The sequence below is a fragment of the Mangifera indica genome, chromosome 4 (assembly GCF_011075055.1).
Source record: "Mangifera indica cultivar Alphonso chromosome 4, CATAS_Mindica_2.1, whole genome shotgun sequence".
NCBI classification, from domain to species: Eukaryota; Viridiplantae; Streptophyta; class Magnoliopsida; order Sapindales; family Anacardiaceae; genus Mangifera; species Mangifera indica.
In genome coordinates, this window is record NC_058140.1 from 7,711,385 (window position 1) to 7,728,761 (window position 17,377).

The following is a 17,377-nucleotide window of genomic DNA, read 5'->3' on the forward strand; positions in this document are numbered from 1 at the left end:
TGTTATGCTCATGTTTTATATTTACATAATTTATTTAACCTTTTTGTTAGTGAAATATTTTGAGTGTTTGTGCAAATATTGAGGACTATGATTAATAGAGGGTGTGAACTGTTATTGGCAATTTATGTCATGTGTATTTACATTTGCACAATTTATTTAATTAATCACTTTGTATTTATATATTCTACTTTTTTTTTTTTCATGATTAGGCTACTTCAATGTTTTATACATAGATAATGACTACAATAAAGAATTTTAAATTAGAGCAAATCTTTCACCTATCAATCTTCAATCTTACTTTCAAGACAATGTGAGTAAATCAATTCAACAAATCAAAATGAAATTGAAATGAAGAAGAAATTAGGTGGTTGCATATATATAACTTGTATTGTATTAGCTTTAAGTGTATTCCACCATTTAAATTATACACATCGTTTGATGGTTGTCCATTGTACAAAGCATTGACATGTGAAACTTTAAGTCACTATTTTTGTATTTGAACTAGATTATGCATATGCATTTCTAAGAGAAAGAGGCTTAGAAATGCAGATGTTGACATGTAGAACTACCATTAACATCTACATTTTTAAGCCTCTATCTCTTAGATCATGGACCTGTTGATTGCTCATTTTGCCATAACTCGTTCACCTCCTCAAGAGGTTTTTTAGACACTTCAAGTTGTCATTGCATGTGGTCAATAAATTAAGTTTCCATTGCTTGAAACAAATTAAGTTAGCAAATTCATTTTCAATAAATATGGTCATAATACATAAGACATTAAGGAATGTGGCATGACTTTGTATCGTTTTCTTAGAAAATTTCTTCTTTAGACAGTAGTGATAAATCTGATCTAGCTATTCTTTGGATTGGCACAATTCTCTCTATCAAATATAATTAAAGTTTTGTATGAAGTCAACAAATAATGAATTAACAACTCAGTTTAATTATGACTAATGTTTCAACATTAAATTACATTAAAAATCAATACACAAAATAAACCAAGATAAACTATTTGGCTGACTGCGGTAAGTGTTGGTGGCGACAAAATCGTCCTTTGCTATTACCAAATTCACAAGATAAGGTAATGATGAGCATTGAAGCTAAACTCTAATAATTAAGCTAGTATGTCCAAGTTGATGGCATCAGTAACAAATATGTTGATAAACTTTTTCTCCTTATGATGACCTCTTTGCATGGCTAGCCAAACAGTTTGACTATTGGCGTTATATTGCAAAGGGATAAATTATAGATAGATTAGCTAGTTGGGCCTAAGTTGACAGATCCCTTAATGGATTAACATCTTTTTTATATACCTTTCATAAATATTTTGTGGAGTAGTATACGCTTGCACATCAGAAACAATTTGACAAGTTATTAAACTATGCCACAGAAGTAATGTGTCTACATAGAATGTGGGAAAGCTAAAATATTTCGTACTTACATGTCTATTGCACAAGATCAATAATGAATCACATATCATGGACTTTGTATCTATAAAGGTTAATTGGTTTGACCACCATGTTGGTAGATTTGTGCATATGTCTAGCAATCGTGTCTCCAGCCCATGGTGTTAACAGGTGAGAGCTCTCATTTGTTCCAAAAAAAAGAAGAAAACATCAATGATGTCACACTTTGACATATCAAAGCATTGGTACATACATATTGAATGTTTATTAAGATTTGCCTACAAAGTTTCATCTATTGTAAAACTAATATTGTAGTATGTTTTTAATAAACTCAACCAGTATAGTGACAGACAAACTGTGAATAACCCATGTCAAAGCATTGAAGGACTCAACAATAATGGTTGTCACAATGTTGTATTGCAACCCGCCAAAGTGGGCTCATACCTATCTTTTATTAAGCTGTTGAATCAAGATTCACCCGAGATATTCTTCTTATGACAACATCATAATTAAGGAGGTAATATGTCTCAATAGCCCTCCAAAATAAATTTCCAATATATTTAGTTTTATTTGACAACTAAATATATTTGACAACATCATAATTTTCAACATCATAATTCTCAATAGTTTTATTTGACAACATCATAATTTTCAACATCAAGATTCACCCGCCAAAGTGTACACATGTTACCATATCGTAGTTACAAAAACTGACAACATTAGGCATTATGTTTTCCATTGATGCAATGATTGAATGATATCAATTTGAAATTATAGCCAAGTTTGGGACATTATCTATGCACATATATAGGTACTTAAAGAGCGGTGTTTATGTCTCAATTCTCTCTTTTCCATTAACACTAAAGGCAAGTGAATAAATCTGATTATACCATTTTTCACAACAACAATGAAAAACGTCCCAAGGCACTTCTCCTTTAAATGTGAAGCGTCAATGCAAATCACCAAACAACAAAACTAGAATCCCTTTATCGAGCAATCCAATGCTATGAAGAAGAATTGAAACTAATTTTCTACATCGATGTCAATATGTGTTACAGTTTTTGGGTTTTGTAACTCTAGATTGTGACAATACTAAGGTGAAAGCAAGAAAGACTTATCGAGAGATCCTCATAATGCATTTATTACATTTTTCTTTGCACGTCACACTTGTGTGTATGATATGTCGATCTTGTACCTATTGGCCATGTGGAAAACAATTTCCTTCAATCGACATATGCGATCAACACAAACATTGATATAAGGATTGTTCCTAAAGCTCGGGCACCAGTCTATCTATTATGTGACAATATTTGATCATGTAAACAAGTGTATGTCCCCCATAAACTGTAACACCCAAAAGTCTCCATCTTTGTCCCTTGTTGCCCATACTTGCCATTTACATTGTTTTATTACACACTTAATATCTCATCATTTCCTATGAGAGTGACCTATTCTAAATTGACAACCTGTTTCTAAAGCATTTTTTTTCAAATAATACTTTCAATTCTATATATAAAAACCTATTACTTGTAAACTATTGTCTCTTTGTATTTCACGATTACTAATATCCATGTTCTCAACATGGGCTTAGGAACCCATTAAAATGGATTAGGATCATGAATGTAACTTGTTTATGCTTTGTGATATACAAAACCATGATGTCCTATGCTACAATTAACCCTGTCATTATGAACATTGGTTTGACTTCTCTGTATATCTTCTCATACATTATACATTTCAAGGTCTTGGATCGGCACATGTATATGTCGTCATCGTCCACAAACCTCTTGAATTGATCATCATCATCATCATATTACCTTACCATTATCATCATACTCCTCATTATCATCATCATCATCACCGTAATTCACATCATACTCCAGAAAACAGTGTAGTTATGTCTAATCATATCTTGGATTATCCTTTATTTCTTCCTCATCAACCTATTCTTCTTGCAAATTCTCTTTTCCTTCGATGTGACTCTCAGTAACAAAAATTGTGCTGATCCTTGTCTATTTCTTGCTACCACCATCACACACTCAACATCATCACCATCTCGAATCTCATATGACCTTCCACACACTAATGTTTTACTAGGGATAAATATATGCACATTTGATTGACTTTAATTGATTCTAAGACGATAACATAAATTCATGACAAATCTTTTGAAATCAGCACTTGTGCTGATGCTAATCACTTTTTTATCTTCCACCAATATATCTCATTACATTGTCATCTCCTATAATTCATTGCCTCTAAAGTCAATCATAAATGCGGTTTGTTCTGTTTTTACTAAAAATAAACCTATTATATAAGAAAATAAACTTGTAACATAAGCAAATAAACTCGAAAAGTTAAATATTAATTAATTAGGGGTTTGGAAGAACAAGTAGACGACCTTGCCTAACCCAGGTGAGCTCTCCAAACTTGCCTACTTGTCGTTCTTCATCAGATACTTGAATTTCACCCCAAACACATCGTAAACAATCATTCTATCTAATCTAATAAAATTTTCCAGTTAAACTATTAGTACTAACTAATTTAACTAACACAACAAAATTTATCAATAAAATCTTATTTCCCAAAAATCACAAAGTTTGTCGACTTGATTTTTTTGGTTTTCAGTTGTAAAACAAAAAAAAAATACATAAGATTAGGGGTTTAGATCAAAACTGATCTAGAGTAGAATGAGTTTGATACAAGATCTTTGTAAAACAACAACTATTTTGTTATCAAAAGCCGGTTGAAACTTATATTTTTAAGATTAAAGACAAGAATAATTTTGGTATTATGTTAAACTTTATGATATAAATTTAGTGAATAAAATGTACAGTAAATTTATGTAGGTGGACCCTAGAGGAAGTGAAAATTTCAATTTCCCTTATATTTGACATTGAATGTGAATAAAATTATGAGAAAATAGAAGTAGCATTAAAGTTATGTAAATTAACATAGTCTTGATTGCTAAGCTAGAAACTTAATATATGTTTTTTCATCAGTAAGTTACCTTGTTTTAAGATTATATTTTTGTCTTCATAAAACCTTTCATATATTGGAATTGTTACAGATGTCAGCATAACAAAATAGCATAACAAATGACGAAGGCGGTTAAAAGTAACAATCAGAAGCGTGTTTACAATAGTGAGTCCTGTCATTGGGACATCACCAAAGTTACAATCCAATTTTACAACAAAATTACATTGACAATAATTCTCTATCCTAATAAAAAAAAGGAAAAAAAAAAGGGGCAACTCTAAGAAATGGTGGTTATTACTGTTTTTTCCACTTGCACTTACAACACTTTTTTTGTATGTGTTTTTATTGTCCTATTCACAAGCAAGTTTAGTGTCAAAGCTGCTCAAGCATATAGCAAACGCCTGAAACGCTGAGAGGGGATAACGATAATCCATGGTGAACATGTCTTTTCCAACTTTACCAAACTGCAGAATTATCTTATCATGGTCCACTGGAGCTGGTTGTGATGGAGTGGGTGCAGCCACAGCCGGCTGTGTAGCGGCAACCAACTGAAAATTCTTAACAGATGCAACAGTGACTCTTCCCCTAAAATTCAGACACCAACACTGCAGTTGTTCATGCCATCTTGGGGCCTTGTTTTTGAGAATCAGGGGCCTCATTTTTCCATCATCATCATCATGGATCTCAGAAAATCGTGCACTACTAAATTCAACTGAGTGGTCAAGAGACTTTGAGAAGGAGATGCTCCGAAATGAGTCCTCAAGAGAGCGAGGAAGAAGCTCTTGCTGTCCAGGTACAGTGCCACCAGCCTCAAGTGCTGAGGCTGGAACTGAGTGCATGCTGCAATGCATCCTTCGTGGGCCACGGGTTCCAAGCACATTTAGCTCATATGCGATCTGGGCTACATTATATCTTCCAGTTGGGAGTTTTGGGGAAACCTTTTTGGAATAAAATCTACGACTTGTACGCCCAGGAGGAGGGATATTAGCAGAGGAATATGGTGGCTGCGTGTCATATATTATGAATTTTGTCCCAAGGAAATTTGATCTGCAAAATTAAATAGTTATATTATTAAATGTAATCTACTTAATAGAGATCAACTTATAACCTTTATTTCTCACAATGAAAACTTGAAACAATAAATCAAATAGAAGAAAAGAAAAAGACGAAAGAAAATCTCTAATAAAGCTTGATGCCAAGCAAAAAAATATGCAATATTTAACTTTAATGGAATTGTAATAAAGTGAGAAGACCTATATCCGTACGAATAGGTTTTGTAATCCGCTTCAGGACAGATTTTGAATGATTTCAGTCTTTAGTCTCACCTCAATTTTCCAATATAAGTACTGCTTGACCTTGAAAAGTTGTTGGCATCCATTGAGATTACATACTCTGTGTAAGTAGTTCGATGGGTCCTTTTTGCAGAAAGAAGAAATTTCCCATTTTCGACTAACAAGGCTGCAAGAGAGGTAACATTTATCTTGTCATTAGTACAGTAAGCAAGAAAAAGGATAACTGCTTGTAATTTATATCATGTTTGATAAATAAGGGGGCTGTTTCAAACTAGAAGACAAAGGACAGTTTAGAGCTCATTAGTTCTATACATTTCAGAATAGAATATAAAATATAATGCACACATCCCAAAGGATTTTATATAGATACATGAGGTGATCAGATTCCACTAACACTTGATTTTGATCTCATACCCAATACTAATATCTTGAGTATTGTCAAATTTCTTTTCAACTAAACTTATTTACAGTATGTCACTTACATGGATATGTCGCATCTACAATAACCAGTAACAAGCATATAACAAATATAATGATTAGTGATTGAAATCACAGGGCCATAACAATTATAGGAAAGGAGGATGATAGCTTCCTTTTTCTATCTAAGTGGATTATTAGTCACTCATTTGATTTAGCAAACAAATAAGATTCAAAAACTTCCTATATTTCATATTTAATTGATTATCTCCTTCCAATTCATTAAATTCCATTTTATGATAGGCTCATCATACTCATCTTATTATTTTATCGATTATCTTTATCATTTTAAGCTTATGAATAGGTTTCCCCCAGATATGCAGAAAACTAACTTGAACGATTAGTGAAAAAGAAAAATTGCTTTACTACAATCTCTATCTAGTTTCTCCACTCTCTTCTCTCTTTCATATTTTTGCCTTCCATTTTCACCTTCCTGCCCTACATCAATTAATCTACAATCTCACAAAGACAACACACAATTACAAACATAAATCATATTTGCATTAACAAATTAAAGGGGCAATGCTCACCAGGACTAAGACACAAAAAGAGGTGATATGTTAAATTAGATTTATCCCTTTTAATGAAGCATTGAATGGTTCCATCACGTGGCCCAGGCTGCAAATTTGAAATAAAATGAAATTAGTTATAATTATTTGCAATGCCAAATCAATGTAAAATTTAACAGACATTACATTCTATTAAAGAATAAATGCTTAATAGTTTGTATAAGGAAAATCAATTTTCCACAAGAATTCAATAAAAACAACAGAATGAATGAAGCAGTAGGCACTACCTGCTTCAGGGAAACTGGGAAAGTAAGCTTCCCACAGAACTCTGGACTTTTAACAATTTCTTTGCACATAGCTCTCCAAGACCGGCAAACTGCAGCACATGCAACAACATGCTTTCGAGCAGGCCAAGAACTCTCACTCTCCTCCAGCCTCTTGATAACATCAAAAAGCAGTTCTGCGGGAAGACTAGCCCAACGACTATTCTGAATTACATCAGACTGGTCATGTAAATCATTTAACGAAGCATGTGATTTCCCTCTATGATGTCCACTCAACCTCACGTTGAAACTTCGTCTAGACAAGCTCCCAATACTATCTCTTACATCACGAACTATGCTACGGAAAGACATGTTGCAAGCTGTTGACAACTGTTGATATAAATCTCTCTTCTGAATTCTTTTGATCCCAAAAATGAAAAACAACTCAGTTCCCGCCACAAGTCTTATCAAAAGATAACCAATCCAGAGACAAAATAAAAGTAAAAAGAAAAAAAAGAAATGAATGAAAAAAAATGAAAAGAAAAAAAAAGTAGTAAAAGCACCCTCACATGGTCTTAAAAAGACGCCTGAATAGGCCAAGTTTATTTATATAACCTTTCGCTTTGATAGATGTATAGCATCATCCTTTTGAGTCCGTAAACCTTAGTTTCAAGGGAGAAGCCACCTCACTTTTACTAAACTTATCATATCATAAGAATTTACATATCTTAAGATGTCAAAACATAATTCATAATTATAAAATGAAGGAGAAGCTATTTTCCTTCATTATAATGTATAGATTTATTTGGTCAAAAATTCCTATTAACCAGGACAACAAATACTACCCTGTTCATCCATCTGAATAAATTCAAAATTCACACCATTTCAGTTAATTTCTTTCCTCCTACCAGTTTTTCAATCGCATACACAAAACACGCAAATGGGAATCTAATTAATTACTTGAAAACAGAAAAAAAAAAACCAGGCAGGTGGGTTCTTACCCGCAATAGTAAAAAAGCTGAAGCCGGTCAAAGCTCTGCAGTATAATCGCAATCCACCAAAGATCTGAAAACAAGAAGACAAATGCAACAAAAAGATAAAATAAAACCCATTAACACCTAAAAGAAACAAGGAAAACAGAGATTTGAGTTTGAACCTTAAACTTGCCAAAGACAAAATAAAGCCTCCAAAAAACTTCAAATTTGAGAGAACAGAAATTATATAAACAAGAGATCTAAAACTGAGAGAAATCTGACAAAAATTCGACAAACTTCAATATTAGAAAGAACGAAGTCAAGCAAGAGCTGTAACAAAAATACCTTCTTCCTATGGGAGGGAGTTTACTTTTGTTTGTGTTGTGTTTTGTGTCCTCTCTCTCTCTCTCTCTCTCTCTCTCTCCCGTCCGGGCTCCAAAGAATCATTAAATTTAGTTTACAAACAATAACAAAAAGTTGTTTAATCACAAAATTATATTTTATTTTGTGGGAGAATTTCAAATCTACCCCTCACTATCAACTTGTGGTTTTTTTGTGGGGGAATAGTAAAAACCACCCTTGAACCTCAACCAACAGCCACATGTTAAAATTTACGGGCTCGCTGTAGGGTGTCACTTGTTGAGGCTTGTTGACTGGGCTTCCAAGGGCCGAATGGTTTTGGTTGCATCTGATTCATTGTATGTTTGGTATTACATCTTAACTAGTTGTAGCTATAATTTCATACATTTCAAGCCATGTATCAATTTTAGAATTCTATTTTCTCATAAATTGTGAGTGGACATGCAGTTTACATCATAGAATTGCTGACACATGTCTAAGAATTGTGTTGAACGACCAAGATTGATCTCTTTTTTTTCCCTCTAATTTGGGTATAAAAAGATGGTTGGCTTAACTCTCTTGTGTTTCAAACAGTTCTTTCTTTGTTGGTCCTTTCATAGCTTCATCTCTTGTTAGTCAATAGGAGGAATATCTTGATTGGTTAGTAAGAAGCTAGGTAAGTGACTCAAATCCTAGAGTCTTTGCTCGTAGATGAATTAATGTATTTCGTTTTTTTTTTTTTTAACACAAGTGAGAGTTAAGTCAGTATAGCACTCTTTCGTGTATGTTGGAAGGGGGAATTTTAAAGTCTAATTCCTCTTCGAAGAGAGAGGACACGTTGAATGAGTGTCTATGTGGCTTTCTAGGTTGGTTGATAGGGGTGTATGCTCTTTTGTCGTTGTAGTAGATAGGATTATGCACTCTTTGTGGATGCATGGAGGTGTCTTACGTCGTAATGGTTTTCCTAAAATATGTATGTAAAATGATCCTTTTAGGCTTACTATATTGTTGGCGAACTTGATCCTTACTCTTGCCTTATCTCATGCTCTGGACTCCCACTAAAAAATAACATATGAGGGACACTTATGTCTTTGGTGTCAAGGTCAATATGGAGTTGGAGATCTCATTTGGAAGGGTTCTTGAGATGTTTCTCAAGGGTTTGACATTTTTATGAAACTCGATTTTTTCATGCGATTGCAGTGTTGTGTTAAGATGCTATAGTTTTGAATTATTGTTTATTTAACTCTTGACAATCCTAATTGACTAGTTTATCTATGTTTACAGCTTCCATACATGTTTTCTCTTCCCCTTGTTAGAGGATTCGGTTCTTTTAAAAGGGTGACAATCATAAGAGATTGCAAACAAGGTTAGGGTTGCTACAATGGCAATCAATCATGGATAACGAGAAGGGTTCTAGTTGGAATGTTGTCATGTTGTGTGCATATACTCTAGGATTCCTACTTCATGTAGTTGTTTAGAGAAGGCAAGGGATCCACAAGCAATCCATTCTTGTAGGAGACACAAAGAAAGGATTGAGGTTAAGATTCTTGATCATTTCCTTGCCTAGACTTTGATTCCTAGACCAAGTCATTTCTTTCATTGGAAAAAAATAATGCATATATGGTGGAGATTCAACAGCATATCAAAATGGTATAATGGGAAGGAATATAATAAATAATTGAAGAGTTATCAATACTCATCTTGTATTTGTAATTGCAGACAAGTACATGTATTGCTAGTTGCTTTTTAGTCTTACTCGAGTATATTGTACTTTGTAATTATAAATGAATACAATTAATTAAATTAAGATATTAGAATATTATTTGTTTCTTCGTTTATTATCAGCACGCTTAAAAGGATTTTAACATACACTTTTTTTTACGATTAGTGGACAAATATGAGAGAGAATAAGTACTTAAGAATTTGTTACTTAGGACAACTTGGAGTTGTATAGCTAATTTTATAGAGTTTAAGGTGTTCACCTAATTAGTTAGAGTGTTATTGTAATGCATTGCATCAAGTTTACTAATTTCATTGAGATTAAAAAATTTTTACCCTGTTATTTTATGTTGGTGACCTTTAGGTAATGATAGGATTTGAGCCTATATTTGCAATGGTAGTAATAAGGCCTAAGGAAAGCTTATGGTCATCTAGGTAATGACAAGGCTTGTACTATTTCCCATTTTGGCTAGATGCTTGTAAAGTTATTTGTGTATTGATATGCAAGAGTGACTGGTGATATTATATTGCTTTTGCAAGCTATAAACTAGAGAGCAACTATACTCACTTCTTTTTGAAAAGTCTATCACCTTTACATGACTTTCTAGTATACTAGATGGTGATAGGTGGTGTCAGCTATGATTGACACACCAAGTTGATAACATATAAGTGTATGTCCTTTATTAAAGTGAATTATATCCCCTTGGAATATTTTGCACGTGTTAATTAGAATGTTGTTAGTATGAGTTATCGATTGACATTGAAAGTTTACACTTTTCTCACTTTGTGTGAGTCTTACACATATGCAAGAGTTGGATCATCCTTAGAGCCAAGATTGTTAGGGAAATGTTATCACACCCTCCTCTATAAAGTATTGCCCTTCAAGGGAAGATGTCATTATTTAGATTACTTGATCATGCATTCATTTAAAAACATGATTAAAACCGTATATAATATTTCAAAATTATCAAAATACCCTCATTATTATCATCACTTTAAAGCATGTCAAAGAATGTCATATCATAAAAAAAATTATCTATACCATCATATAAAAAGTAGCAAAATACATTAATACAAAGTTTCAATACATAAACAAAAAATGTCAACAATGCCTCAACTGTTCTATGTGTGTTAACCACCACTTACCCCACAACCATCACAATCACCTATACTTACATATATGAAAGTCAGGAAATGAGTAATAAAACATTCAGTAAATAAAAAACTTTACTACTAACTTTGTAGTAGCAAAATGAGTGAACAATCATAGGTTATGAACGATCGTGAGTTAGGTTATGAACAATCATAGGTTATTACCTTTAGCTTATGTCTTCAACATTTTTAATGTTATCCACCCTACCACACTCTTGTCATAGGCCTTCATTATTGGATCACACGTTTTTGGTCTTCCATGGATCACATCATTCCCCCTCTTTTCAAAAAGATTTGTCCTCAAATTGTCACTTTCAATGGAACTTTTCTTTTGGCTTTATGACATGGTTGTAACCTACAAAATATGTTAGAAAAGACCTCACACACTCTCTCATGTGTTTGATTCCTCTGCAAAATATATATATGTATATCACTCAATCACTTATGTTTGCATACTTTAAATTGTTTTTTTAATTCGTTTTTTCTCTTTTTTATTTCATTTTTTCATTCTTCTTTTTCTGATTTATAGTCAAACTCTAATACCAATTGACATGAATCTTAGTGATACTATGTGAAGACCTGACATTTGAAGTAGAAAATAACCCGAGATTAAATCAAGATTCTGAAATTTAGATGGACCTAGACCCGATCGATGTGAAAACAACTAAACCTTAGTATAATTAGGTGACTGAACACCACAAAAATGAATTCTTAATAAGTTCTTTGAAGATTGAATCAAGAATAAAGAAATCTTGAATCAAGGCAGCAAACACACGAATTTTGGTGTAAAAACATCATAAAGGATGTGTCATATCATTTCCCATGTGTTTAATGTTGGCTATGTCATTTGTCATGTCGTCCTTGACTGCCACGTCATGTTTTTTATCTTTAGTTTGTGTTTTCAATATTCTCAATGTTATCTAACCTACCATACTCTTGTCTTAGTCCTTCATTATTAGATCATACATTCTTGGTTTTCCATGGATCACATCAGAGGATTACTCTAATATCTATGGAATATATCCTATTAGTGAACGGAGGTACATGTGATCCTTAAACTTAAGGTCATCATATCGTTTAATGCAAGAATCGATATGGTTTGACACCAGCCCAATATAATTCATTAATAAGATTGTCAGAAAGTTGGTAATTGATTATATTGAGATATGTGTGAAGGTTATGATAGATCAACAAGGGATTTGCCACTTCCAACACAAGAGTTGATATTTCAATTAAGGTCTACTCATAAATGACAACAACTAATTAAACTTGTGGCCATAGAGGGACAGAGTTGATGTTTAATTTGATACCATTTGGTCATTGGTAAAAGTCAATCTATATAAATTAAGGATCCTTGAAGAAAACACGTCATCTATATCTTAGCCTCGAAGAGATGTCGTTTGACAAAATAATTGAATTGTATAAGTAATCACATCACTTACAAGTTAAGAAGTCAAGTGTTGACACTCCAAAGGTCAATTTTGGTTTGTGTTCAAATGGACACTAGGTTAAGAGTTTGACACAAATCTGGTCACTATCAACATAGTAGAAAGTTTATGGGTCACACACATAAAAAGTTGATCAAACTTTGGAGGCCTATAATTATCCAAGTTAGATGTGACCTAGTTTTTGGATAAAAGATTTCAAGTTTTAGAAAGATCTTTGGACTCAAAGTATATTTCACAACACCTAAAGACCGAAGTGTAATAATCGTGATTGTAACACCCTTCTCTAGGTATATACCCGTATACAAAATATAACCTAAAGAGATTTGTATAACTGGATTTCTTAGTCATAAATAGTGGAATTAAATGCATGATATAAAATACTTACTTATATGTGTGCACAAAGGTGTAATAAAATGTTTCATTCGAAAAAAATACTAAAGACATGCATAATTATTATGTCCAAAAATCAAACTAACAAATAAGTGCATCGACATCCATGTAATCTCAAAAAAAAAAAAATCAATGTCATAAAATTTAAGAATAACAATTTTGCCTTTTGCTCTCATGCAACAGTTTAGTTGGATTGTTGGCTCTTTTGCATGCTCTACTATTTGTCTCTATCTGCAAAACTATAAAAAATGAATGCGTGAGTGAAAAAACACTCAATAAACTGGTGACCTCTTAGTACCTTTCACAAAATGTAAAATAGAAAAACCTAACTTCTCACTAATGAATTTCAATGTGACCACAACTCAATACTTGCGTATTTTAATATAAGTTATCCACGGAAATCACTAAAACTATCTACCAAAGCATATTTAATGCCCTAATAAAAGAAAATGATACCTTTCGTTTCAAAAAACTATCCCTTTATTAAAATTAAGTTAAACCTTATCTTACATGACATAATATAAATCTAGTATCTTTAATAAAAAACTAGAATAGTTGGACCCTTACAGAAAAAAAAAAAAGAATCATCCCTTCATTAAAAAATATATATATATTGCCAGGTCATGACATAACAAAAGGTAGTCTGTTAAACGAAATTCTGACATTATATTTTATGTTATTAATGATTTTTTTTATTTTTAATATTGCCCGGTGGATAAATGTGCGCAGAAGCCCCGCTCCAAAGCGTTGACTTTTCTTTTCCGAAGTCCCTTTCTGACGGAAGTTGCCATGACCCATGATCCCGGCTTAAAATTTTGCTCTTTTTGTTTTTATAATTAACATTTAACGGGGACCTTGCTTTTGGTTTGTCTTGGTAAATAAATGAGTGAAAGTTTTAATCGAAAACATTTAGAAAAATATAAATAAATCACTAACACATGGAATAATTCAAAAGATACACAACATATGAAATACTCGATTACAGACATTGAAATGAAGAAGCTTGAACATTATATTATACTGGAAACGTTAGATAAATTTTGAGGAGTTTTACAATATACTTCTATTTAACTTGGAAGCATTAAAACCTCAACCAACAAATGGATCAAACATAAAACTAAGTCAACTCTAGCATACTTTCCTATTCTGTAATTGTCTCCAATCCAAACTCAGAGAATTTGAAGTTCTAGTTGGGAAAATGTAAAGGGCAGGTGATTCTTCTAATTGCTTTCCACTTCTAAAGGTTATTTCCTCAACTTCTCTTGGATGTTTCTCGGTTTATCACTTGGCAATGACCCTTGTTATCTTGATGCTACCAATTTGGCTAGTTGCTTAACTTGCATCTCCAAGTTTCTAATGGTAGCATCTTGATTTTGCATTTTAGTCTTCATTCCAGCAATAAACCTTTTTTCTTAATCTTATTGTGGTTGATGTTGATGATTTTGCGAATGATATTGTTGACTTTGAGTTTGATTGAACCAGGGTGGTGGTCTCACGGTATTACTTGAATACAAGAGAAACTGGGGTGATTTTCCATTCAGCGTACATGGGGATAATTCATCTCCCTTTTAAGATTACCCAAAAAGGTAAAGTTCTCAAACAAATTTGATTGTGCAAAACGATTACCTTGCTGACATTCGCACAAAAGTTTGTCCCTACATGGCCAACACTTTCATTGGGTATATCTTTCTGTTAAGTGCTTGAATCTGGCTCGTCAGAGATGTGAGCAGATCCACATCATTTATACTACCAGTTACTCATCTCGTTAGTAGGATATTTTCTCTAATAGCTTATATGCTACTTCATAATGGTACCCCCATACCTGCATCTAACATAGAATGATTAGCGTGAAATAAATAAAAAGTTTGTGTCTGAAGCAACAATGGTGCACCATGATGTGGGCATTTTCTTAACAACTGCTTAAATCTCTCCTAGGATTCATCCAAGGACTCCATTTCAAACTGCATAGTTTGTTATATCATTACGAAGCTTCGCAATCTTGCATGGTGGGAAAAAACTACTTTCTCATGAATCATTGTACCATCATGTCCCAAGTTGTGATAGATCCGATCAATTTAGACAAATGGTGTCTTCTGAAACAATTTTTTTTTTATGAACAAAAAACCCTATCCAATTTGGTTAGACAAATAAATTTTAAGGTATAATAATCGAACCTATAACTATTATACTAAATAAAATTCAAGGTCATGCACTAGTTTAATCTAAATAGTTCAAGTTTTTCATGATTGGCATGGGTCATGCACTAGTCAGGAATCCCTTACAAGATGAAAAACAACCAATCAAAGTAAAATAAACTAACACAAAAGTAAAAGAAAATAAATGAACCAATTAATCAAAGGAAAATAAATTAACAGAAAAAATTGTAAAACTAAATGCCTAATGATATCAACAAATCTTGATTAGTCCTCTCTTTTCATGGACGTCCGACAATACCCTACAAGTAGAAGGACTAATCAAGATTGGTACTGTCGGACGTCCATGAAAAGAGAGGACATCAACAAATAGCATGCATCTAATAATTATTTTTTCAGAAAACAAAATTCTAACAGTTATCACATAATAAATATATAGCCGATAATAAGTAATTCAAATTTCCTTGGTTTAAATTATTTCACCTTTTTTCATTATTAAATTTATTGGGTAGCTTTTTGAAATGTTTTTAATTTTTACGTACATTGCTTCATTAGTATCAAACTTTCAACAATGATATATATATATATATATATATATATATATATATATATATATATATATATATATATATATATATTTTAATTAATAGGAATAAAATTAATCATCATTCGCAAAACAGAAGGATGTACACATGTTACAACAAAGAATTTAATTTAGCTTAGAAATTATTCAATTTTCAAAGAATAGAAAGAAAGATTCGGAAAACATGTAACAAGATAATTTGATGTAATGCTCTACAATCAACTCTTCTCCTTAGCATGATATCAGTGATCGTCTTGGTCTTTCTCTTTTTCTTCCTTCACTTCTTTCTCTTCCTTTTCCTCTTTCTCTTTGTCTTCTTCAATCTTCTTTGGTGTAATAGGTGCCTCCTTACTGTTTTCGTCATTTTCCTTTGGATTTATTTCAACTTCTTCCTCGCTTGTTTTTTTCTCCTCGTCAACCTGCGGGTGAATTATTGAAAACCCAGATGACAACAAAATTAAACAATGGCTTCTTGTATACAGTGAACGATGACAATATTCATATATGTATTAGCATACCTCATTGGGTGAAGAGTCGGAAGAATGTTGTTGGGTCTCATCATCATTCTTTTTGTCTTCGGTTTTGACCTCCTCAACAGCGACACCGTTAACGGATTCCTCCTTAGCATGCTCGGGTGCTGGTGCATTAATAATATCTTTGCCTTTCAAGCCCTTTGGAAAACTAGCACAAGCACCCATTTTTATTTGGAATTACGTCTAAACTGAAAGAGATTGATCAATTTCTCTCTCTTTATTCTTTTTCTATTTCTCTTGCTAAGGAGGAATCTAGAGAATAATGAATTGAGACTTGGTTATAGTTCTATAGAAAGAAGCTTTATATAAGGGAGCCAAATCTATATTTAGGTTTTAGGGTTCCGAAGGAGATGGGTGGAATAAGATAAATTTAGCTTTAGAATCAAGTTATTTGACTAAAAAATTATAGGCCATAAAAACTCATTCATCAGTTAATTATCTGTCCTCCAATATGAAATGACTAACCAATTATATCATTGATACAAATAAATATATGTTTTCTAATATATAATGTAAGCCTATGTTGAATCATAAATCTCAACCCTAATAATATAAATCAGCACTCCGATTAAAGATTGCTAGACTTAGATGTTTAGAATATTTTGGTCATTATTTTTTATTGGGGGCTAATTTGGTTAACACACATGATTTTATAACTATTCTTTTTCAACAAAGCTAGACCTAGTAGTTCGTGTCATCAGATTATATTTATGTTATGTCAATTAAAGTTTCAAGTGAAAGACCATAAACTCTAATATGATATAAAATATAATTGTATTCAAATGTTTCAACCCTAAATTGAACTGAAATATTTTTGGATTGTCTTGACCTAATCTGAATTAACCCAAATTTTGAAATAGGTAAAGCCGTGTCAAAGCACAGCATGATTTATTATGAAACAATATATTTTGTCAAATATTAAAAACTAACTATTTGTTACAAAATAACACATTAATAACTATTTATCAAATATTGAAGAAATTTTATTTTTAATCAATATAATAAATGTAACTATCATAAATATTAAAACCATTAACAAGTTCATAAATATAACACACCAAATATAATAAGTTCAAATAAGTAATACTTATAACATACCAACAAAAAAAAAAACTACAATTAGTTTTTTTATAAGTATGTTAATAAGAGTTATTAAATTA

The 17,377-nt window shown here is 32.2% G+C and overlaps 2 protein-coding genes across 3 annotated transcripts; both read right to left on the bottom strand.

Moving 5' to 3' along the window:
• Positions 1–4,517: 4,517 nt before the first annotated feature.
• LOC123213255 (tubby-like F-box protein 8) lies at positions 4,518–8,385 on the bottom strand. 2 transcript variants are annotated; one of them, XM_044632649.1, is made up of 7 exons: positions 8,246–8,322; positions 8,083–8,120; positions 7,928–7,991; positions 6,951–7,344; positions 6,685–6,772; positions 5,711–5,843; positions 4,518–5,432 (listed from the first exon to the last, which is right to left on the bottom strand). In XM_044632649.1, exons 4-7 carry the CDS (start codon positions 7,296–7,298, stop codon positions 4,736–4,738), a joined length of 1,266 nt encoding a protein of 421 aa, XP_044488584.1. In that variant the 5' UTR covers positions 7,299–7,344; positions 7,928–7,991; positions 8,083–8,120; positions 8,246–8,322; the 3' UTR covers positions 4,518–4,735. The 2 variants fall into 2 exon arrangements, with proteins under 2 accessions (XP_044488584.1, XP_044488583.1); XM_044632648.1 differs by lacking the exon at positions 8,083–8,120 and having other exon boundaries at positions 8,246–8,385.
• A 7,409-nt stretch (positions 8,386–15,794) lies between these two features.
• On the bottom strand, positions 15,795–16,487 carry LOC123214974 (protein PXR1-like). Its single transcript, XM_044634999.1, has 2 exons — positions 16,203–16,487; positions 15,795–16,103 (listed from the first exon to the last, which is right to left on the bottom strand). The coding sequence occupies exons 1-2, from the start codon at positions 16,380–16,382 to the stop codon at positions 15,927–15,929; spliced, it is 357 nt and encodes a 118-aa protein (XP_044490934.1). The 5' UTR covers positions 16,383–16,487; the 3' UTR covers positions 15,795–15,926.
• Positions 16,488–17,377: the final 890 nt, after the last annotated feature.

Bases quoted from the DNA above. Each gene is read 5' to 3' on its own strand.
- LOC123213255 (XM_044632648.1), bottom strand. From the start codon at position 7,298: ATGTCTTTCCGTAGCATAGTTCGTGATGTAAGAGATAGTATTGGGAGC. The intron at 5,844-6,684 runs GTGAGCATTGCC...CCTCTCTTGCAG, and splicing joins CTTTTTGTGTCTTAGTCCTG to CCTTGTTAGTCGAAAATGGG. The intron at 5,433-5,710 runs GTGAGACTAAAG...TTAATTTTGCAG, and splicing joins ACTTATATTGGAAAATTGAG to ATCAAATTTCCTTGGGACAA.
- LOC123214974 (XM_044634999.1), bottom strand. From the start codon at position 16,382: ATGGGTGCTTGTGCTAGTTTTCCAAAGGGCTTGAAAGGCAAAGATATT. The intron at 16,104-16,202 runs GTATGCTAATAC...ATTCACCCGCAG, and splicing joins CCGACTCTTCACCCAATGAG to GTTGACGAGGAGAAAAAAAC.